This window comes from Lynx canadensis, chromosome A2, assembly GCF_007474595.2.
Source record: "Lynx canadensis isolate LIC74 chromosome A2, mLynCan4.pri.v2, whole genome shotgun sequence".
NCBI lineage: Eukaryota > Metazoa > Chordata > Mammalia > Carnivora > Felidae > Lynx > Lynx canadensis.
In genome coordinates, this window is record NC_044304.2 from 138,541,710 (window position 1) to 138,564,162 (window position 22,453).

Sequence of the window (22,453 nt, forward strand, 5' to 3'; positions counted from 1 at the left end):
GTGCTCAATCACACGTCTCATCAGAATTGCTGTGGAGCTTTCTAAATAGATGGGCTATGGTTGGCCCTGGACTATATGTAATGAGTAAAATGCCCCTTCACCTCATTGTCATTTCCTTAATTACCAATGAGAGAGCACTCCAGTAAGCAGGCATTGCCTAGATTAATGGGCAAGTAGCTTCTATTGCATTCCTATATAACTTCCCCTCCTGGAAGGTTTCAGTTAGGTCCTGTTAGCTGGGTTGAGTCCTGTCTCGGCATCTACATGCATTCTGTTGGTTCTGAAGAAATATCCCTATTTCTGTGAATATTGAAGATAAAGTCTATCCAAGAGGAAAGAGGAAAGGAGGGAAATTATTTAAATCAAGAGTTTCTTTCCTTGTCTATTGATTCTACATATATCCAAATTCTTTTTGGCCTCAACAGATCAGGAGACTCTGAAAAGCTAACAAGTTCCAGACATTCTACTGCCTTTATATTGACTCAACCCAGATAGCCAGATACTCTTCTTTCCATTTCTTTATAACTTGGCTTGCTAACTATGCCCTTGCTACTTTTGATGACTCTGCAGAAAGGAGGCAATGGAATGTATAATATCTGTATGCTTAAGTGTCACCATTGTTAGTTCCCTTCATTCACGATGAGTGGAATGAAAACCATTTTATTTTATGTTTCAGTCAAAAATTACCAAGTTCTAGTTGCATTTTCAGTGATACTAATACTGATACTTATATTGATACTGATACTGATACTAATGATACTTCTTGCTATTATTTGTCTCAGGGAACCGATTTTCTTAGAAGTCTTTCTATGCATCATGTGCATTATAAATTTAGCTTTTCATATGTTTCATACTTTTGCTAATTCACATGTTGAAAAATTTGAATTTAGGTTTTAGGTTTTTTCCCCAGGAAGATGGTATGTAGGAGAAAGTGGTAGCTACGTGTTGATAAAACTCATTCCCTCCTCTTCCTGGCAAATGTAGCTTGACTACATTTCTCAGTCTCCCTTGAAATTAGGTGCTGCCATAGGACTGAGTTCTAACCAATGGAATGTGTGAGCAGCAGTGATGTGCCCAGCTGCCACGGGGGGCCCATAGACAACCTGGCAGCTCTTTACTCCTCCTTTCAGCTGGATATGGATGCCCACAAAGGTCTTTGAAGCCATAATTGAAGCAGGCACAGTCTAAACATCCTGGGACCCTGCCCCACCCCACACATACACCTGCCTCAAACCACCTGAACTGTTTTCCTGAGGGAGAAATAAACTTCATTTGTGTTCAGGCAATTATACCTCTCAGGGCTCTATTTGTTATAGCACATAGCCCGTCCCACCTAATATAAGGACTGGATAATAAAGAAATGAAGATAAAGACAATTAAACCATGTCGTGTGTTTTTAATGAGATGACTAAAAAAAAAAAAAAAAAAAGTCCCAGGCTTTAACAGAGCCTAGGAACATGATGTGCTTCTAGGTCCTCTGGTCCATGGTGGTATGAAAAAGAGTGGGAAGATGCCAGCCCCTGTAAACTTTTCAGTGACACACTTCCTGCTGAGTCTCGGGAATAGAAAAGTTACAAAAGTCCTCTGAACACGTCTTTGTCGCCCACTGATGCACTGAGGTCCAGCCTCTCAGCACACATCCAGGCACAGATGCTTCTGCTTCTCTCCAGAGCCCACCTTGATGGAGGCAGGCTCTCCTCTTGCACTGCAGAACCCAAAAAGAGATGCTGCATGGGAAAATGCCATTCAATCTTGGAATAAGATTGCTACTGGAATCCGAAATATGATTCACGTGATTCCTGTGTTGGGTTTATTGAACCAATGCTTAAGCCATTGTTCCACAAAAGTTTAAGCTGGTTGTTTTTATGGGAATTTTCAAAATGTTTTTAAGATGAAAATGCACTTACTGTTATTGCTGCCACTGTTGCTGCCTTTGTGTTGTTTCATTATTGTCATAAAAACTCAATATATGTTCATTTTAGGTAACAGAATACACTGTCGTATCTCCCTTTGCAAACTAACCACAGTTAACTTTCCAGGACCTTTGCTACACATCCACATGCTTTTTACCAAAAAAATTGCAATCATTATTTATATTGTGATTGTAGTTAGCTTTTTATAAAAGTTAACTGAAATCTTCCCCATTACAATGTATCCATATTACGATATCATTGTTAAAAGAGGAAAAAAATTAAGTGTATGATTATACTTTAATATAAGCAATCTGGCAGACATTTATACTGCTTCCAGTTTATTTTTCTTTTAAAATATATTTTAATAGACATCCTTAAATATTTCCTAGAAGTGGAATTCCTTAAAAATTGCCAACTTATACACACAACAGCAGTTTCCATTCATCCATTTAACACATGAGAACCGACTTTTATGCCAGGCACTCTTCTGAAGCTTGGGATTCAACAGTTGAAAGGAAAGAAGATAAAAACTCTCCCTCGTGATCCTTACATAGTCTGAAGGAGAGGGTTCATTTCCCTGAGATCATAAGATTGTTGGTGCTTTTAAAATCTTTGCTAAATTGGTAGGGGAAAAATTAGCTATTTTGATGTTTTATTGCCGACATGGATTATTTTTATAATTGCTTACTGGTTATTTGTACTTAATGATCACATTTATTTTCTTCGATTGCCTATGCCAATCAATACCTGTACGTGCTAGTGTGAGGCAATAATATTCATGGGACAGAAAAGTTATTTGAAAATTGTACGACCTGTTATGAATATCTGTTATGATGATTTAGCCCTTTTAAAGTTGACCTCTAAAACAAATAATCTACATTTGAATTGTAGATTCAGAATCTACATCAGAATTTTTAAAAATTCTTGAATTGGATGATATAACAGATATAAAGATTGGGGGCGCCTGGGTGGCTCAGTCGGTTAAGCATCTGACTCTTGATTTCAGCTTAGGCCATAATCTCATAGTTTGTGAGATCAAGACCCACATTGGGCTCACGTTCTGGAGCCTGCTTGTAATTCTCTCTCTCTTCTCTCCCTGCCCCTTCCCCTGCCAGCATAAGTACACTTGTACTTTCTCTCTCTCAAAAATAGATAAATAAACATTTAAACAATAAAATATCTAACACTTAAATAAAATATATTTATAAAATAAAACATTTAAAAAATAAAATAAAACATATAAAGATTGAATATTAGCCATGTAACTGAAGAAAAACCACTCCATTTCCTGATGTTATTTTTAAATTGTGTATGTATACTTAAAAGAGCTGACCTTTTGAAGTTAGAAATCTTTTAGGTAGGAATACCAATCAACGTTTTACAAAAACTGCTTCCCCTACAGCACAGGCAATCTTAAAATCACAACTGTATTTTCATTTTCATTACAATTTAATCATTTGAATTTGTCATGAATAGAAAGGCAATGGGAGAAAATAATTCTCTAGAAAATATTCTTCCCAGACTAGTGTCCATTAGACTTGAAAAATGCTGTCTAGATATTTGCAGTTCATTTTTTGGTAATGTTCATTTATTTATTTTTGAGAGAGACAGAGAGAGAGAGAAAGCTGGGGAAGGGCAGAGAGAGAGGGAGACAGAATCCCAAACAGGCTCCACACTGTCAGCTCAGAGCCCAACATGGAGCTCAAACTCAGGAACTGTGAGATCATGAGCTGAGCTGAAACCATGAATCAAACGTTTAACTGCCTGAGGCACCCAGTGCCCCTAGATATTTGCAACTTAGAACTTGTTTTGCAGAGGACGGTGGTGAGGCTTCTTCCCCCCCATCCATGCACCTTTTGTTGGTCACTGCGAAGGGATGGAGATGTGAGGGACTCGAGTTTCACCAGCAACCCTCTGCGTCCTGCTGGGGAACCTATAGCCAGGTTAGTAGGGCAAGAGAGAGACTGCTGTGATTTAGACATTCCCCCATCTTCTCTGACTTTTTCTCTAAACAAGTTAATGAATTTACAGGGGCTAGCAGTGCACTGCAAGTCACACTAAATACATTCAAAAGTGCTCCGTGCCCTTCCTATGCCTTAATGCTAGCTCACTTTGTATGCTTTCTGTGTGCCAGGAACAAGACAGGTATTAAAATCTCACTGAGGTCCTCAAAAGTGGTGCTATTATTTTCCCCATTTTACTCATAAGAGAATGAACCTTTGGAGGGATCATATAATTTGTCTACAATCGCCTAGTTAATAAATAACCATACCTAAGAATTTTGACCCTTAACTCTTTTTGCCTCTAACATTTTTGGTGGGCTCTATCTTTGTATAATCCCACAGAAAAGACCAACTATCTAGAGATATGCTTCTCTCAATAGCGTGCAGCTACTTTGATTTTCCTAAACCTCTATATCTCTCTCTGTAACCCGCAATACAGACACCCAGTGACCTTACTGGCTGCCTGGAGATCCATGGGAGGGATTGCAACTTCATATTATAATGAAAAGAAACTTTCGGGAAAACTTGTAGTGGCAATTTAGTTTAAAAGCTGATCTTGGGGTGCTGGGGTGGCTCAGTTGTTTAAATACCCGACTCTTGATTTCAGTTCAGGTCATGATCTGGTTCATAGGATTAAGCCCCGGGTTGGGCTCTGCACTGGCAGAGAGGAGGCTGCTGGGGATTCTTTCCCTCCTTCTCTCTGCCCCTCCCCCGCTCATGCAGGCACTCTCTCTTCCTCTCTCTCTCTCTCAAAATAAATTTTAAAACTTTTTTTAAAAAGCTGATATTAAAGACCTTTTACTGGTATTAAGAGCTGAAATGTGCTCCCACCCAACCAAATTCATATGTTGAAGTCCTAATTCCCAATACCTCAGAATATGACTGTGTTTGAAAGTAGGGCCTTTAAAGAGGCAATGAAGGTAAAATAAGGTCTTATGGGTGGGCCTTCATCCAATGTGAGTGGTGTCCTCACAAGAAGAGGAGATCAGGGGCGCCTGTGTGGCTCAGTCGGTTAAGCATCCAACTTCAACTCAGGTCATGATCTCGCAGTCCGTGAGTTCGAGCCCCGCGTCGGGCTCTGTGCTGACTGCTCAGAGCCTGGAGCCTGTTTCAGATTCTGTGTCTCCCTCTCTCTCTGACCCTCCCCCATTCGTGCTCTGTCTCTCTCTGTCTCAAAAATAAATAAACGTTAAAAAAAAAAAAAGAGGAGATTAGGACACAGGCACAGAGAGGAAAGACCATGTGAAGACACAGAGAGTAGATGGCCATCTACAAGGCAAGGAGAAAGGCCCTCGGAAGAAATCAACCATACAAATACCTTGATCTTGGACTTCTAGCCTCCAGAATCATGAGAAAATGGGGGGTATAGCTCAGTGGAAGAGCATTTGACTGCAGAATCATGAGAAAATGGATTTCTGTTGCATAAACCACCGAGCCTGTGGTACTCTGTTATGGGGGCTCCAGCAAACTAATACAGATGGTGTTGGAAAATTACTAGTACTGTGTCTGAAATTAAGAGCCTTCCTGATTATTCACAATTCCCCTTTTAAAAATCAGAAATCTGGACCAGAAATACAAATAGTTACAGGTCAAAGTAAGAATTTCAAATGATTTCACAAGTTATTTAATCATACTGGAATTTTATTGCCCCAAATAGAACTTGACCAAGAGGATCGGTGACTGGGGCCTTGGCATCTTATGTTATTCAGTTCAACTTGATGATGCTTATGGTGTTTGATCTGGGGGCAAATCAGAGACGTTCTGGCATTTCTTCACACAGCTAATTGAGTACATTTACCATGGAAAGGACAAACTTTTGTAGATTCTCACCTAATTTGTTGTGCATGGACAAATGCAGTCGTGCCTGAGAAGTGATAGCAATGACTGCTGTTGAAATCAGAGGAAAATATGTGCGTGGCTAACGGAAAGAGAAATCTCAATACAGAGAGAGAAAAGTGAAGAATGAAATAAACCTGTTCAAAGACCTTAAAAAGGATTGTCTCTAACAAAAGTCGTTTTGACTTTCAATTCAATAAATATTTTTAAAGTGCATGCATGGTAGTATGGGGGAAATTAGAATTTAGAAATTAACCCTGGCTCTGACCTCAAATACTTCTTGATATGATATGAGAAAAAAAGACACAGACACAAATAGCCATAGTTTCATGTAGTCTTTGATAACATCTGTCATGGAAATTAAAAATGTAATGAAATCACAGAGGACAGACAAGGTCATTGGACAAGCTGGGGCATTGGGCAAGACCTACTACGAGACATGTTTGTTTCGGGTCTGGAGGTTGTGTAGCGTTTACACAGGTGGGGTGGCAGAGGGAGGAGCTTTCTAGACAGATTAGTACAAGGAGAAACAGATGTTGTGGAGTGCAAATCATGTTCAGTGAAAAAGTAGGAATCTTACATGACGGAAAGCATTGAGAGGATGGGGCCAGTGATCTTGCACTTGGAGTTAAAGGGCCTAGGCTTGAGTCCTGTGTTCCCCATTTACTAGATTTATGACCTCAATCTCCTTGAGCCTCAAATTCCTCATCTGTGGAAAAGGAATAATGACTCAGACCTCACAATTATGAAGATTAGAAGTGAGTACTCTGTGTGAAATCTCCACCCAGCAAAGTCTGATATCCAACAAAAATTTAGCAAATGTTGGCTGAACCTAAGTAACTAGGCTTAATTTTATAGAAAATGGAGAGCTGATAAGGTTTTTGAGCATGAAAGTAACATGACCAGAAGTAGGCATTTGGAAATTTATCCCTGTAGTACTGTGTGTGTAGAATGAATTCAAGGGTGGCCACCAGCACAGATTTGAGTTAATGGGAGCCTGAAGCAGAGCCCACACTGGGAGGGGATGTGGAAGAGGTGATGAGTATGAGTGTTTGAGGGCCAATGGTGCTGGGACCTGCTCCTGGGGACATAGACGACTGTTCAGAAACTCATGCTCTGGGTTCTGTGGCTCTTTACTCAAGTAGTGGCATGACTTTTACTGAGATTTTTAACCTCTGCAGATCCCCAGTTTTCTCATCTATAAAACAAAGAGGTTAGAAAAATCTCTAAGTGTTCTTACGGCACTAAAATAGTTCATACCTATTTGAATCAATAAAATTTGTGAAGCTAATTAAATGGGAAGGCAAACAGCATAAAGGAGGAGGAGAACCTGAAGGTAGTATAAAGCAAAAAGCTTTAAACATGAGTTAGCAGGTCAGTGACTGATACCATTGTAGGAGTGTGGAAGAGAGGAAAATGAACAGGCTTGGGGGAGAATATGATGGATGTCATTTCTTTTTTTTTTTTTTTAATTTTTTTTTAAGGTTTATTTATTTTTGAGACAGAGCGAGACAGAGCATGAACGGGGGAGGGTCAGAGAGAGAGGGAGACACAGAATCTGAAACAGGCTCCAGGCTCTGCACTGTCAGCACAGAGCCCGACGCGGGGCTCGAACTCACGGACGTGAGATCATGACCTGAGCCGAAGTCGGACGCTCAACTGACTGAGCCACCCAGGCGCCCCGATGGATGTCATTTCTAACAGTTGAAAGGGCTCTCCTTCAAAGAATTAGACTTGTGGTTTTATGAGTCCTCAAGAAATCACTTATTTTATATTATCTCTCATCCTGTAAACATCAGGTTTGAAAGCAAATATTTTTCTTTAATTTACAGATTCTTTTCATTGGAGATTCAACCAATAGAGGAATAATGTACTATCTGATCGAAAGACTAAATGAAACCTTGCAAGAATGGCAGAAGGTCCATGGCACAAAATTCTACCACAACGTCAATGGTGGGAAGACTTTGGTCAGTTATTCCTACTATCCCCAGTTCTGGATAAGCCCTTCATTGAGACCAACATTTGAAAAAGCACTTGAACATCTCTTGCAAAGGTACAATGGAACTCTTATGTATGGCACAATGCCATAATGTGCTGATGTTTTCCTAGCGGTCATAATGGCTCACTGTATATCAAATGTGCTGAAAAGCTTAAATGCCAAGTAATATGGCTGAAAATGAGTTGGAAACGACAAGGGGGTCCTGTGATCAGGATGCTAGATATGGTTCAGTGAAATGTGAGGCACTGCTGTTAAAATGTTTGCCATCTGTTTCAAGGCAACATGTGTTGTTTTCCTTCCTGGATTTCAGATCACGTCCCCTGGAGAATACAGGCCAGACCGTATTGGTCGTTGGTGGTGTTCAGTGGCTTAATTCCAATCACCTACAAATTATTCACAAGGTTTTGAAGAGGTAGGTTTCTGAAGTAATAACTGTCATTAGTATCCTAAGTTAAAAAGAAAAGTCACCCTTAATGTGACTAAATTTCATCAAGATTTTATCTAAAGAGCAGTTTGTAATTTAGAATAACATACTTGAAGTCTAGTTTAAAATGTTTCAAAATACTTTCGTATCCAATCACTGGATGGCTCTTCATTATCCAAATTTGAATTTACTATGGGTAAAAACATACCCAATGGCACATAAAACTCTACCCACAAAAAAAAAAAAAACACCCTAAAATGTATCATATTTATAAAATGAGAATTTAGTCTTATAAGCTAATTATCACATCCTAGAAGAATTCCAGTGTATTTGTTTATGTAAGCACAAACATCTAGAAATGTAATCAAAGTTTATGACCTCAGAATTCTGATTCACAGGGAAAATTTACTCAATATCCTTGTGATCATCAAAACTTTGGGAATTGGATTTCATCTCCCAGTGGATGGACTGCATTTCTTGACACAGGTAGGCCCATTCCCTCCAGGCTATGTGAACTTTGTGGTTCCTATAAGAATCTTTGCTGGTGTCTGAAAAAGAACCCACAAGACAGTACGCAATACTCAGCGGCCTTCATAAAAATCAAAGGAGGATAATATAGTTAAGGATTATGATTTCAAACCAGTTATAATTACTCCGGGAAATAAGGAGACCGTATCACATGAATACATTGTGGATGCTTTGAGCTCATAAGAGAAGAAAAGGGATGCCGAGCTATGAAAAAAACAAAGAACTGGGGGGTAGATGAGAGAGATTAGGCTTTAAGTATCCCCTTACCCCACTAATGTTTCATACACCTTTAAAGACTCATGCTGGAACCACAAATGAAATTGTCAGTATCAATGAGTACTTTGGGGAAGAGTGGCTTTTTTGAAGATGATTTCTGACTGATTGCTTTTCAAAAAAAAAGTCTTTGAAGTAGTATCATTAGTTTTTCCTTTCCTTGGATATTCATAAGTGGGAGAAATTAGAAGTCTCTGACCAGTTCTTCTCGAAAAGAGTAAATTAGTCTCAACACTGAATAGAAGTCTAAGAAAAGAAAAGGCAACATCTGTAGGCAAGAGAACCAGCTGCTCTTGTTCAAGTGAGGAGAGTTCACCGGCAGGCAGGTTTGTGTGCAGTTGCTTCAGGGAGCTCAGGGGAGCACTGGGAATTGGGGAGACAGGAAGCTGTCCGTGTACTGTGTAAACTGAGTGAGATTTATTTTTGTATAATAATGTTGAGCTCTCCTAGCTCTCCCCGGTGCAGATTACACAACCCCCTCTCCCTTCTTGCCACCTCACCTGCCAAGATGCTAGATCTGTGATGCAAAAACAGAACTGGTAGAAAGTGGCCCAAGTCAAGCCTCCAAATTCAGCTTCTTGGAGTTAGTGTGGGGAAGTTAGGGTCACTTAAAATGAGTGCAGGTAGTTTGCATGTTGGGTAGCTGAAGGGTTGGAGACTGTGAGGGATTAGACGAGGGCTCCTTTGATAATATTTGCTGTGGGTTTTGAGTTAAATCTCCTTTAATGTTATTTGAAGGCTATAGTCAAGGTTACAGTTGATTCTTGAGAATTCTTCTCTGAGCCCCACTTTCCTCCTTGCCAAAACTGGAGTACTTAGGGCCCCTACTTATATGTAGGTTCCTAACTCTGAATCAGTTCATCTCAGCAGATAGCAAACTTTTCTACAGCACTTGCTTTGTGCCAGATCCTGTGTTAAATACTATGCTTCCCACCAGGGCTTTGATGGTCCTCATCAGTCTTTTCAAACTGAATGAAGGCAAAAGGAGGAGAGAAATGGAAAGGAAAGAATAGAATGAAAGAGAAAGGGATAATATCAAGTGGAGGCAGAAAATAAGGGTGAACTCAGTCGTAGGCTTCCATGGCCATTCACGAGCTTGTCTCTGCCTTCCTCTGTGGACTCATCCCTACATATACACAAACGTGCACACACACACACACGCACCACTACTGAGCTCAGTCCTACTGGGAAACTTTTAGTTTCTCAAGCACACCATGCTCTCAGACACTTCCAGGTGTTTGAAATCACTGTTCCTTCCTCATGGAGCCCACCTCTCACCAACTCCTCACCTGAACAACTTCCAGTCACCCTTCCAGTGTTAGTTTACCATGGGGCAGACTTAACTGATGCACTAGACTCAATTGGCTACTCCTGCTATGAGCTCCTATAATAATGTCTTGTGACTTTATGCATGTCGCTCAACAGATATAATCCTTGGTTGTCTGTCTCCCCTGCTAGACTAACCTCTGTGAGAGCAAGGACTGGGGAGGGAGGGCTGCATTGCTCACTCTGGTACCCCAAATGCAAAACCCAATTCTCAGCAGATGGTAGATTTTCAAAAAAATATCCCATGCAAGGAGTGAGTGATACTTCATATGATTTAGCTGCTCCCAGATCGCCCCTTCAAGGCTGAAATATTCATTCAACTGGGCCACTGGGAGTGTGACCCAGTAAGGACTCACACCTGACTGCTGACAGTACTGCCTTTCTCTGCAGAGCCCCAACTTGCCAGTGCAGGAGTGCCAAGATTCAGTCCTCTTTCCCCAATTGGGCCATCCTGGAGGGACCATGCCAGCTCTAAAACTCCCAGGGGGATGCACAAAAAGCCTCTGTTGGAGCTATGTCACTTCCTTATAAGTGTTTGATCCCCCAAAGCGCTCTACTGTTATGCAAATTCCCATCTCAGAATCTATTTCCCAGAGAACCAACCTTTCTCTAGAAAACTCTCTTAAGAAACTGCTTACTGTAAAGTTCCATATACCTTTCATAATCAGACATATTAAAGTTGAGAAAATACTTGTAACTGGACAAGAAGAAGCCTGCAAACAATATTGAGCATCACGGTTCACATGATGGCACAGACGAAATTCACATGTGCTTCCTTGCTCTAGATTCCTTCAGTGGGAATTTTTTCTGTTCACTACTTTTATTTTGGGGGAAATGATGTCACATAAAGATTAGGTATGCTAGCACAGTGGAGAAGACAGAAAATCAGACCTATGTGTACTGCTTCTGTTACTTTGCAGCCTGGTCAACAAATGCAAGTGATTCACTTTTTCACCGGGAAAATGAACAGCATTTTTGTCCTTTAGAAAAGGCAAGAGCAATCTCCCCCCTCTGTCAGTTTGGGTTTTCTAAGAAACAGACAGCAGACAAGATTAGAAAAATAAGGGGATTTATTAAGGAGAATGTCTGGAAAGGATAAAGGGAAGGGTGCCAAGTAGGCAGGAAGAGTTTCAGGGGATAGCACCCAGTGCATATCCCTCAATCTTGCACCAAATATTTTTTTGAGTGTCTACTATGCATTGGGCACTGCGGTTGGCTGTAATGTGTCTGATATGAAGGGAGTGGAAGGATGGATGAGGTAGGAAGAGTCTCAGACTACAGGTCAGTCTAAGAAAATCCTAACCAGGCTGATGAGGAATCTCAGAGTTAGAGTAGTTAGTGCAGGGTCCCTCTTCTCAGCATTGGATCTGAGCCAAGCGCCATCGTTGCTTTGGACATGGTTGGGAGGGAGGGAAGAATATGATCCAAAAAAGCAGCGGCTGGAAATTTCACTCAATTCTGCTGCCCCCCTGAAGCACACTCCTCTTCTCTGGTGCCCCCACCTCCATCCAATAGGCAAACCTCACTCTGCTTTGGATCCTCTTCCTGAAGCCTCACTGTCCAGCTGTCCCCCTGCCCCTGCACAGCTATTCCTTCTTCTGACTAGCCCAGAGCCCAGCATATTTAAATCCATTAAAGGACTGAGCAAATGTTTACAAATCTATTTCTCCTGTTAGAATACAATGTCTTAAGAGCAGGGGCCATGATTTCTTTTCCCTTGTATTCTTGTCCCTTAGCAGAGCTAAGCACAAAACAGACACTAATTAATATTCAAATGACTAAATGAATAAAAGTCCAAATAGATGGAGACAGCCTTTGTGATTTTCAAATTTTGACTTTTAAAGTAAGACTTTTAAATATTTCAATGGATCTTTGTGGGAAATAAAACTAATTTTCATAGAAGGAAAAGTTCCAAACTGTGTGTCATTATAGATATTTATGTGTTGGTGTTTTATATATACATAAATGTTTATATTTATATTTTGAATAAAAAACTGATAACACATCTTTACTTAAGAAATGCATGTGGGGGGCGCCTGGGTGGCGCAGTCGGTTAAGCGTCCGACTTCAGCCAGGTCACGATCTCGCGGTCCGTGAGTTCGAGCCCCGGGTCAGGCTCTGGGCTGATGGCTCGGACCCTGGAGCCTGTTTCCGATTCTGTGTCTCCCTCTCTCTCTGCCCCTCCCCCGTTCATGCTCTGTCTCTCTCTGTCCCAAAAATAAATAAAAACGTTGAGAAAAAAAAATTTTTTTAAAGAAATGCATGTGAAGGGCACCTGGGTGGCTCAGTCATTTGAGCCTCTGCCTCTTCATTTTGGCTCAGATCACGATACTCGGCATCGGACTCCATGCTAAAGGTGGAGCCTGCTTAAGATTCTCTCTCTCCCTCTACCACTACCCCCCCCCACTGCTCTCTCACTCTCTCTCTCTCTGTCTCTCTAAAATAAAATTAAAAAAAATGCATGTGAAATTAAGTCTTTTTCCTGCAGTGGGATCTATCTGTAAAAAAAACGATATTTACATGATTTCTACCTGAGTTATTAAATCATAAAACAATCCTCAATAAAAATTCTCATTCTTCTCTTTTGCAATACAGAGTGAAGTTCAGAACTTATGGAAAGAAAATTTGATTATTCTGGATGCTGCAAAGACATATGGCTATGAAGTGGTTGACACATTTACTATAACGATGGGGCGATACAAAGAGTTTTTGCAGGGGACGTGTGGATGTCATTTCCATGAGGTATTTACGCTGGCTCTTTATTTATTGTATCTTTTGATTGGTTAGATTTCTCATTATATCTTTAATTATATTCTGAGTCTTATTTTGTATTAAAAAACTATGTCCGGAGGAGATTAAATGATGTATTCACCATTACTCAGCCAGAGCATTTAGCAATCACAACTTGAGACTCTACAAAATAAGATGTTTAAAAAGAATTAGTTTTTATGTAGACATTTAAAAACTAGGATCACTGGTCAATGAAAGCAGGAAGATGGAAACGTGGAGAGCACTTGCCTTGACTAACACTCTCAACCTTCCCATAGGAAATTGTGGCCAAAGAAGGTATAAAATGTCTTTGGTGGAGCATGAAAATCAAGACAATTTAATGTGCTAAACTAATGAATGACCTTCCTCCACTGGTTTATCTAATGCATTAGACAGGTGGGCCTGTGTTTTGAGTAGTCCCCAACACCCCGTGGTGAAAATTATTTCATTTGCGGTCAGTAATGTATTAGGCTAAACTGATAAGGTGATAGCAGACAATAATTTTAACCTCCCTTCCCCCCCACCATTTTTTCAAACTCTGTGATTATTTCCTCTTTATATCACTTGAATAAAATCTTAGTAAGTCCCATAACTTTAAAACAACTTTCAGATAATAAGAATGAAAAATTATTTTCAGGCGTAAGAAGAATGACAGTTCAGTACTAAAATTGCCCAGTCCAGTTATAACCACATGAAGTCATTTCCTTCCCCCAGCTCAGGCCCTCTTGGGTCTCAAAGCCCAAAGGAGGAGAGAGGGTATAGGAGCTTTCTTTCCTCTTCCTCTCACCCCTTTCATCACTGGGTCAGGTTAGGGAGATGTTAAGGACAATGAAAGTCTTACTTGACTGGTGTAAGCATAACCCATTGATGTGCTTTCTGGGTAGGGCATGCTAATTCTTGTTAAAGTGCTTTTGTAGACTTCCTTGAAGACCCTCCTTCCCACTGGGGCCCTCTGACTATGCCTTCCTTGATAGAGGCAATACCTGGGCCCCTTGACTTCCAATTGTCCCTCCCTCTGTTGTGGGTCACCTTGCCACTCCAGGCACCCTCCTGAAAACTATTCAAAATAGCACTAGGCTTGCTATACTGTTGCCCACCTTTGATCCACCAGAAACACTCATGCACACTTGCTCTGCTGTTGCTAGAAATAGAGTTAGCTGCCAATACAGCCCTCTCTCTCTTTCACTCTTTCTTGCTCTTGGTCTCACTCTTGCTCTCTCATTCTCCTGGCCATCTTAAAGCTCATCTATAGCCACAGTGTCTCCTACCAATTCTAATGCTCCCCAAACCCTAAAGGACACACGTCCACTTCTTAAAGTTGGTCTCTCGAAGGCCCCTCTCATTTGGCTTGAAGCAAGGGTAAAGCAATTCCTCATGAGGGAGAAAGACTGTCAATCATCCGGACAACTCACATGGAAAATCTTTCTCTTCCTTCATCTTCATTTCCCTACTCTTTTAATGAGACAAAGGTTTGCAAACTGGATTTTGTCTATACTTTTTCAAGTTTTGCATACATTGTTTTGGAGTATGAAGTTACTTGGCTCCTGTTGTTTGCTCTAGATCTGAGGAGCTTCTGCTGAAAGTGCAATGGAAGAAAAAACTGCAATGTCTCATCTGATCATTTTGCCAGACACGGGATCTCTTGTTCTTTCTCAAATGGCCCCCTTGGTAAACCAGAAGGCAGTCATTGGACTGACTAGGGAAATGACCACTGAAGGTTTCTTGGATCCTGTTTTTCAGCCTTAAGATGACTATCAGAATTCATTTTTGTCCTCAGATTTTTACGGCTACCCAAAGTTACTGACACCGCATTGGTTCTTCTGGATATGTTATATTTTTTCTATGTTATATTTTTTACATATAATTTTGTAGGACAAATGGAGCTGCATCTCAGGGAAGTGGGAGCCTGCACACACAGTAGACAGCATGGCATTTTAAGTTTTGGTCTAGCAACTTGAAGCTTGGCCATGCTGTTGCAGCGCAGATTTCACACTGTAGGAGACTATGTGTTTATTTATTTCTTCCACACACAAAAAAATATAACACCCTTTGAGTTCCTATTCTATTTGCAAAAAGTCAAGACTTAGAGACACAAGAGCAGGTAGCCAGAAAGGGGAAAAAATAATCTTACAGCTGAGCCAGCCCAGTATCATAGTTGGCTGCAAAAACAAGTCAAAGGTTGCCAAAACCCACATAAAACAGGGACTTTGAAAGACAATATACTGATCTTTTTTTTTTTTTTGCCTCTTTTAGAAAAGGTTTATTTATTTACTTATTTTTATATAATGTGTCTTCAATTAGTATTTTAGGGGAGGGTATCTGTTTTTCTTTTTCATCTTTAGTGCTCGGGAAGTCTAAAAAGGAGAAGTCTTCCAAAGATTTCCAGCATGGCTCCAATTAAAAACAGAAGATGCCCTTCCCACATGATTGCATTACATGTGTCTCCTGCCACAGCATTAACCGGTTGACACTAATAGTCATGGAATTTGAGAACTACAACAAAGGCTCTTTGAACCATCAGAACTAGAATATTGGCTTATAAATATTACTTATAAAAATAGCTTTAATTTGCATGGCAATAATTTAAGCATGTCAGGTGAAATTATGTCACTTATTTGACTTTATAATTATGTGTAATCATCATGTACAAATTGTTTTTTAAGTTTATTTATTTATTTTGAAAGATAGCAGATAGGGGATAGCAGATCCCAGAATTTATCAGAGAGAGAGAGAGAAAGAGAGAGAGCAGGAGGGGCAGAGAGAGAGGGGGAGAGAGAGAATCCTAAGCAGGCTCCACACTATCAGTGCAGAGCCCAATATAGGGCTCGAACTCACGAACATGAGATCATGACTTGAGCCAAAACCAAGAGTCAGATGCTTAACTGACTGAGCTACCCAGGCGCCTCAAGCCCTATTTTTAATGCATGTTGACTTGGCAAGCTACATAGGTATCCTTCAAATTATCTTAATTGATTCTGGAGCAGCATTACCATTTTGAAGTTTTATTTTTTGAGCTAAAATACTTCTGGGGGCATTTGCCTTTCCAGTTACACTGCAGAATGATAAGGTCATCTTTCTCAACTGGCTCTCTTCATCACAAAGTCTCTACACCCGTTCATCACTTTGGCATAATTGCTGCTTAAGTCTTGAACAAAATGCACCTCTTGTAGCTCAGGACGTTTCTACTGCTGTCGCTAAGGTTTTACAATCTTTCTACGCTATCACCCAACATCTTAAATCACTGTTAGCTTATTATAAAGAATCAAGAAAATCTAAAGGCCCTTGCAAAGTATGATTTGATGATTAATGTAGCAAGCCAGGGAAAAGGAGATTATTGGCCTCATGTAAAACATATTAAAGGACAGAAATTTGTTAATAATAACCATTTTTTCCCTCTGTGCTCATCTTATGAGCTGACAAAGCAATTTGTCATACAGGAATAGCAAGAATTAAAATCAGCTGTGCTAGAACCATGAGAATTTGAGTTTGTATCTTCTGGTGTTCAATTAAGCCATTCCCACAATAGATCCTCACATACCTAAGAAGGATTGCTACAACAATTACAGTAAGATCTTGTTGCGTCCTCTGATTTGTCATTAGGATTCTATCAGAGACATAACACACCTGCATCAGTTGACTCTTGTTGCCACAGGTAAGACGAGAGGTCTCAGCCCACCTCTTTCATCTGTCAAGTCACCACGAGAGAGAGTATGTTGCCGCCATGGATCTCTAAACAATTTCCCAACCGGTGTGCATCAATGTTGACTAAAATGTTCCTGCTGGTTAAAAAAGCAGGTGTTTCTCTTCATGGGCAGAAATGGAATTTTGTTTTCCCAACATTTATGCAGGACAACAAACAGGATCCAGGTAGTTTTTTCCCAAGAGTGGTTTTGGATGGTGCTGTTAGTTAAGTGGCAAACATCTAGTGTGAACAAGCTAAAACCTGGGAAGGATACAAAAATATTATCAGCCCAAACCTGGCTGCAGGAGGGGCAAAACCACAATGGTTATGTGATTATTAATTAGTCTAATCAGCTGTACAGACCTTATATGATATCTCTGTTTTCTGGCAGATGTAGCTACACCTCTTGCCTCAGTTCTACCCCCCCTGCAAAAAAAAAAAAAAAAAAAAATCCCTCTGATCACTACCCAGCTCTAATACCACTAGGTTTCCTTTCATTCTGGAACCATGGAAAGAAGAAAAGATTGTTAGTTCTTTGTGAGAGATGGTTTCCTATTACTATTTAATCTTCATCTTATACTCTTGATTATTTAAGTTTAATTATGTAAACAAAAGCTTATCTGGCCTAGAAAAGTTTTCTTTCTGTGTTATGGGCTTAAAGTTTTTCCCTTTCTCCCTCAAACTTTAAAAAGTTGTCATAAACCCAATAAAGAAAAAAGCCTTTAAATTCATTTATCCAGAAAATTGTGGTAATGACTTTTGGAGAAAAAAGAACAACTGATTCAAATACAGTTAGTGTGGATAGCAGATCTCAGAATTTATCAGCATGGCTATTTTTTTTTTTTAATTTTAACGTTTATTTATTTTTGAGACAGAGAGAGAGCATGAACAGGGGAGGGGCAGAGAGAGAGGGAGACACAGAATCCGAAACAGGCTCCAGGCTCTGAGCGGTCAGCACAGAGCCCGACGCGGGGCTCAAACTCACGGACCATGAGATCATGACCTGAGCCGAAGTCGGATGCTTAACTGACCGAGCCACCCAGGCGCCCCTCAGCATGGCTATTTTTAATAAATTAGCAATGGCAATTTAATTCAACAAAATTTTGTGTCTGTGTGAGCTGTACTAACTACTATAAAATGAGCTAGGAGAACATTTTTTAGGGTCTCCATGAGTATCTCAAACTCAACATATCCCCAAAGAGAGAAGTATAATAGTCCCTTTAAACTTTCTTCTCTAGAAGGCCTGGATTTTCTTTATTGCACTCTCATTTACAAACTAGTATCATTCTTGACTCCTTCTTATCTTTCCCCAGCCCACAACAACCTCTGACCAGCTACTTACCAAGTCCTTACCTACTAAATATTCTGCTGAACCTTTCTCCATACTCTGTTACAGTTGCCTCAACCTTGTTTATTCTTTTATTTAATTTGTTTGTGAGTCCAGTTCTTGAGCTAAATGGTAGTGATGCAAACATAAATAACAAACATTCTCTTCCCTCAAGACAGTGTAGTCAGGGGATCAGGCATAAAAGCCCATATTATGAAACAATATGTTAAGTAGCATGTTATACATATAAATAGGATATTGTGATAACACCAAGAAAGGGCACTTAACCCAATCTGAAGATTGAGTGAACCTCCTCTTGAAAATTGTCCAAGTTGATTGTTAAAGGATGAGTAGTCAGGCTAATAGGATGATGGCAGAAAGGAGGCCATTCAACCCCATGGGACAATGTAAACCACACTAGCTTTGAAATAACTTGATGTTCTCAGGAAATCACAGGCAATTCTGTATATTGTAGAACATCGACTATAATAGGGTCCTGGGAAAGGTGGGCTAAGGCTAGATCATAGTTAAGAGCTTAGACTGTATCCTATAGGTAGTGGAGAGCCAATGAAAGGTTTTATAGAGAAATGAGATGGTCACACATTTGTTTCAAATAGGTAAGTCTGATAACATCAAGGGGGACAGAGTGAAAGAGGACAGAGTCTGGGAGAGAAGTTAGGAGACTTTTTCAGAAGTCAGGTGAGAGATGATAAAAGCTCGCCCAAATCAGGACAGAGACTGCAAGCATAAGAGAGAAGGAGAATACAAGCCCTATTTTAAAAATAAAACCTGTAGATCTTATCTGCAGCATGAGGGAGTAGAAAGACTCAAAGACGATTCCTAACTTGGATGATGGATTAGAGCTGAACCAGCAACTGAGTCAGAGAATGACAGAAGGTACAAGCTCAGGGAAAAGATGATGAATTCAGTTTTGAACATGTTATGTTTGAGATGCCTGTAGGACATCCAGGTGGAGATCTCTTACAGGCAGTTGGCTATACAAGTCTGAAGCTTGAGGTGCAGGGTGGGGCTGGAGATAAAAAGTTGGACGTCATCAGAAAACAGAACAGTTGAAACAATGAAAATAGATCATCCAGAAAAAGTGAGTTGAGTAGAGTAAGAGGAACTGAGGATAGAACTCTTGGAGACACCAATATTTAAGCAAAGTTTGGAGAAATAGGAACATTTGAATTTAGAAAATAAACTGATAGAGGAAAACTCTTAGTAGAGTGTGGTGCGACAAAAAGTCAAAAAGTGAAAATTTGTAGAGATCGAAATAGCATTAATGTTGTCAAATGTAATGGATAGATTTATTAAGATAAGGATTTTTAAATAGTCATGGATTTGGCATTGAGAAGGTCTTTTCTGATCACTTTAAGAGAAATTTCAGTAATTTCAGCCTCGGTGGCTCAGTCGGTTAAGTGTCCAACTTCGACTCAGGTCATGATCGCATGGTTTGTGGTTTCGATCCCCACATTGGGCTCTGTGCTGACAGCTCAGAGCCTGGACCATACTTCAGATTCTCTGTCTCTGTTTCTCCACCCCTCCCACACTTGACTCTATTTCTCTCTCAAAAATAAATAAACATTAAAAAAAAAATAGTGATTGCAGTAAAGGGGCTCCTGAGTGGCTCAGTCAGTTAAGCATCCATCTTTGGCTCAGATAGTGATCTCACAGTTCATGAGTTCAAGCCCTTTGTCAGGCTCTGGGCTGACAGCTCAGAGCCTGGAGGCTCCTTCAAATTCTGTGTCTCCCTCTCTCTCTCTCTGCCCCTCTTCCACTTGTGCTCTCTCTCTCAAAAATAAATAAACTTTTTTTTTTTTAAAGAGCAATTTCAATAAAATTTTAGGGGCACAAATAAGACTACAATAGATTGAGGAGGTATAAGAAACGAGAAAAGGAGACTGGAAAGCCTTTCAACAAGTGAAAATAAGAAAAAGGTGGGGCACTCGGTTGAATGTCCAACTCTTGATTTCAGCTCTGTCATGATCCCAGGGTTGTGGAGTCTGCTTAAGATTCTCTCTCTCCCTCTCTCTTTTCCTCTCTCTATCCCCCCCCTCTCTCTCTCTTGAAGGAAGGAAGGAAGGAAGGAAGAAAAAAGAAAGAAAGAAATGGGGAAAGATACTGGACTTAGACAAAGTAGTCTAGGGTAGGAGGAACTGCTTTTCATGTTTAGGGGCAGAAAGAGAATAATCTCTACCACAGAATACATCAAGAATACAAGAGGGCATAGGAGGAAGGCCCCTGATAATGTGGGGGAGGATCAAGTCAAGGACACTGTAAATAGTTGGTCGGGTGCTGCTAAATAAACAAGGTTGGCTGGAGGGCCTCTTCTTCTCTATGATGTATTTGCCCTAGACTTTTGCAATATTTTCATCTTAGAACCTTCACTTTCAACTACTCAAATTCATCCTTTGTATCCCCACCAGGATGTGTCTACAGTTCCAACCCAATGTTGTCATTCAAAACCTTTTGATGGCCCTGTAACTAAAGAGGAATCACATGAGCTTTCACTGCCTACCATTCCTAAACCCCTTTTGGGGGAAAGCGACTCTAGACAGTTTATTCCGTGTAAAATAATTTGTGCTCATTCCATCATCTGCAAGTGAATTCTAGCTTTTTCCACTGGATGATTAGATTAGAAATCAGTGCCTGCTGAAAATGAATTCCTTAGACCTAAGGGAGCCCAGTCTTTCCTGGGATGGTTTGCTACAAAATCCTGTTCTGGAAGGAGCATCCTCTATTGAATGGTGGTAACAGCAATTACATCAGGGTCTCTCTCTTAAAAAGGATAATTAAATAAAAGATGAACGAAGAGTGCCAGTCACTCTATGTGAACTAGTGTTATGACCCCATGAGTCAGCTGTACATGCCAACTTCTGCAGTACTAGAACCTAGAATGTCAGTATGCCTAAGAAAGAGATGTTGACCCATAACTATTTCATGTTTTTTGCAGTAAACCCTCATTTTGGGGGGATAGTGCCAACCTTTAAAAGTCAAGCTAAGATGGGCTCTGCACTACCTTGATTAGCATTTTCTACTTTATGTTTTGATGCTCTACCCAAGTAAAAACAGGATCTGTGGTTTGGGGAATTCTGTGTACTCCTCCACTGTAAAGATTCTCCAATAATATTGGTATTTTAAATGATCCAAAAAGCCGTTACAGCAAAGAAACTATTTAACTTAGTTTGATCCAGTTTTCCCCAAACATTTTTGACCACAGAACCACTTTTCTTTTTTTAATAACACTGTTAACACCTCACTAAGCACACTTTGGAAAAACTAGCGTACAGAAGAAGGTCAAAAATCATGCATGGAGTACAGATTAAATGTGGCAGAATGACCGCAAGCATTTATCTTCTCTTCCACTTGAAACTCCACCAAAAGACTTTAAAGACATAAAGCTATTCACCTCCCTCCCCCCAAAAAGACAGAATAAGAAATAACTCATAAAAGATAAGAAATCCGAATTCATTTTAAGAAGTTTAACTTAGCCTACAGAAGAGGTTACAGTGGAAAATGAGAGAGAGGAGAGATACCAACTAGAGAGGAAGGCACACTTGCCCGCAGAGCCTCTGGTTGACCCAGACTTGAACGAGCCCAGAGCAGAAGAAGGCGGGGCTGAGACACGGGTCAATCTGTAGGCAAAACTGGTGGACCCCGAATCCCTCACCCCACCCCACCCCGTGGTTGTCCATATATACCTCCATATATACGATTTCTTTTAAAATTGAACATCAGAGATGGACTCAGAAACACGGGTATGGAAAAGAACAAATTAATCTAGAGGCTGAACTCGGAAAAATGAACGTACAAGTTGGCACCTGAAGGGTAGAGCCCCTAAACTTCCCCCCAAACCGTCCAAAATACCAGCAGACAGGCACGCACCGCCTCACGCAAGGGGCTAGAGGACTCTTCTGACAAGAAATGGAGGGGCCCAATCGAAGATCTTTCAAAAGCCACAGTTGTGCTCAGCGGATCCCTACGGTGAAGTCGGCAGTTTGAATGTTGGTCCACACAAATTGGTTCTAAGTAACATTTTCTTGCTTAAATAAAACTTCTCAGCTCAAGAGAGATCGATGGAAACAAATACCTGCAAGTTAAGGTCAAAATAGATTCCAAGACCCAAGATGTACATCTAAACAGAGCAAGGTTGGAACTTAGGTTGTAATAATTACACTAATGAAAGTCTTTTATATTATATCAAGAATTCACTGACATGAATATTCAGCCACTTAGGAAATTGAGTTTAAAATGGGAATTAGTCTCTGGAGAGCTGCATAGGAGTACAAGATAGAACCAACAGTTTAACATTAAATTGGTAAGCTACTGGTCTATGCCTCCTTATAATCAGTCTGCTCACCTCAGAGCAG

At 40.3% G+C, this 22,453-nt stretch overlaps 1 protein-coding gene across 3 annotated transcripts in view; it reads left to right on the forward strand.

Moving 5' to 3' along the window:
- The window catches only part of CPED1 (cadherin like and PC-esterase domain containing 1), a 268,942-nt gene that overhangs the window by 238,561 nt on the left and 7,928 nt on the right, over window positions 1–22,453 (forward strand). For all 3 annotated transcript variants that reach the window (XM_030308305.1, XM_030308304.1, XM_030308306.1), the window contains 4 exons: window positions 7,585–7,805; window positions 8,062–8,163; window positions 8,574–8,661; window positions 12,898–13,044. In XM_030308305.1, coding sequence (XP_030164165.1) covers window positions 7,585–7,805; window positions 8,062–8,163; window positions 8,574–8,661; window positions 12,898–13,044 — 558 coding nt within the window. The remainder of the gene's footprint in view (window positions 1–7,584; window positions 7,806–8,061; window positions 8,164–8,573; window positions 8,662–12,897; window positions 13,045–22,453) is intronic.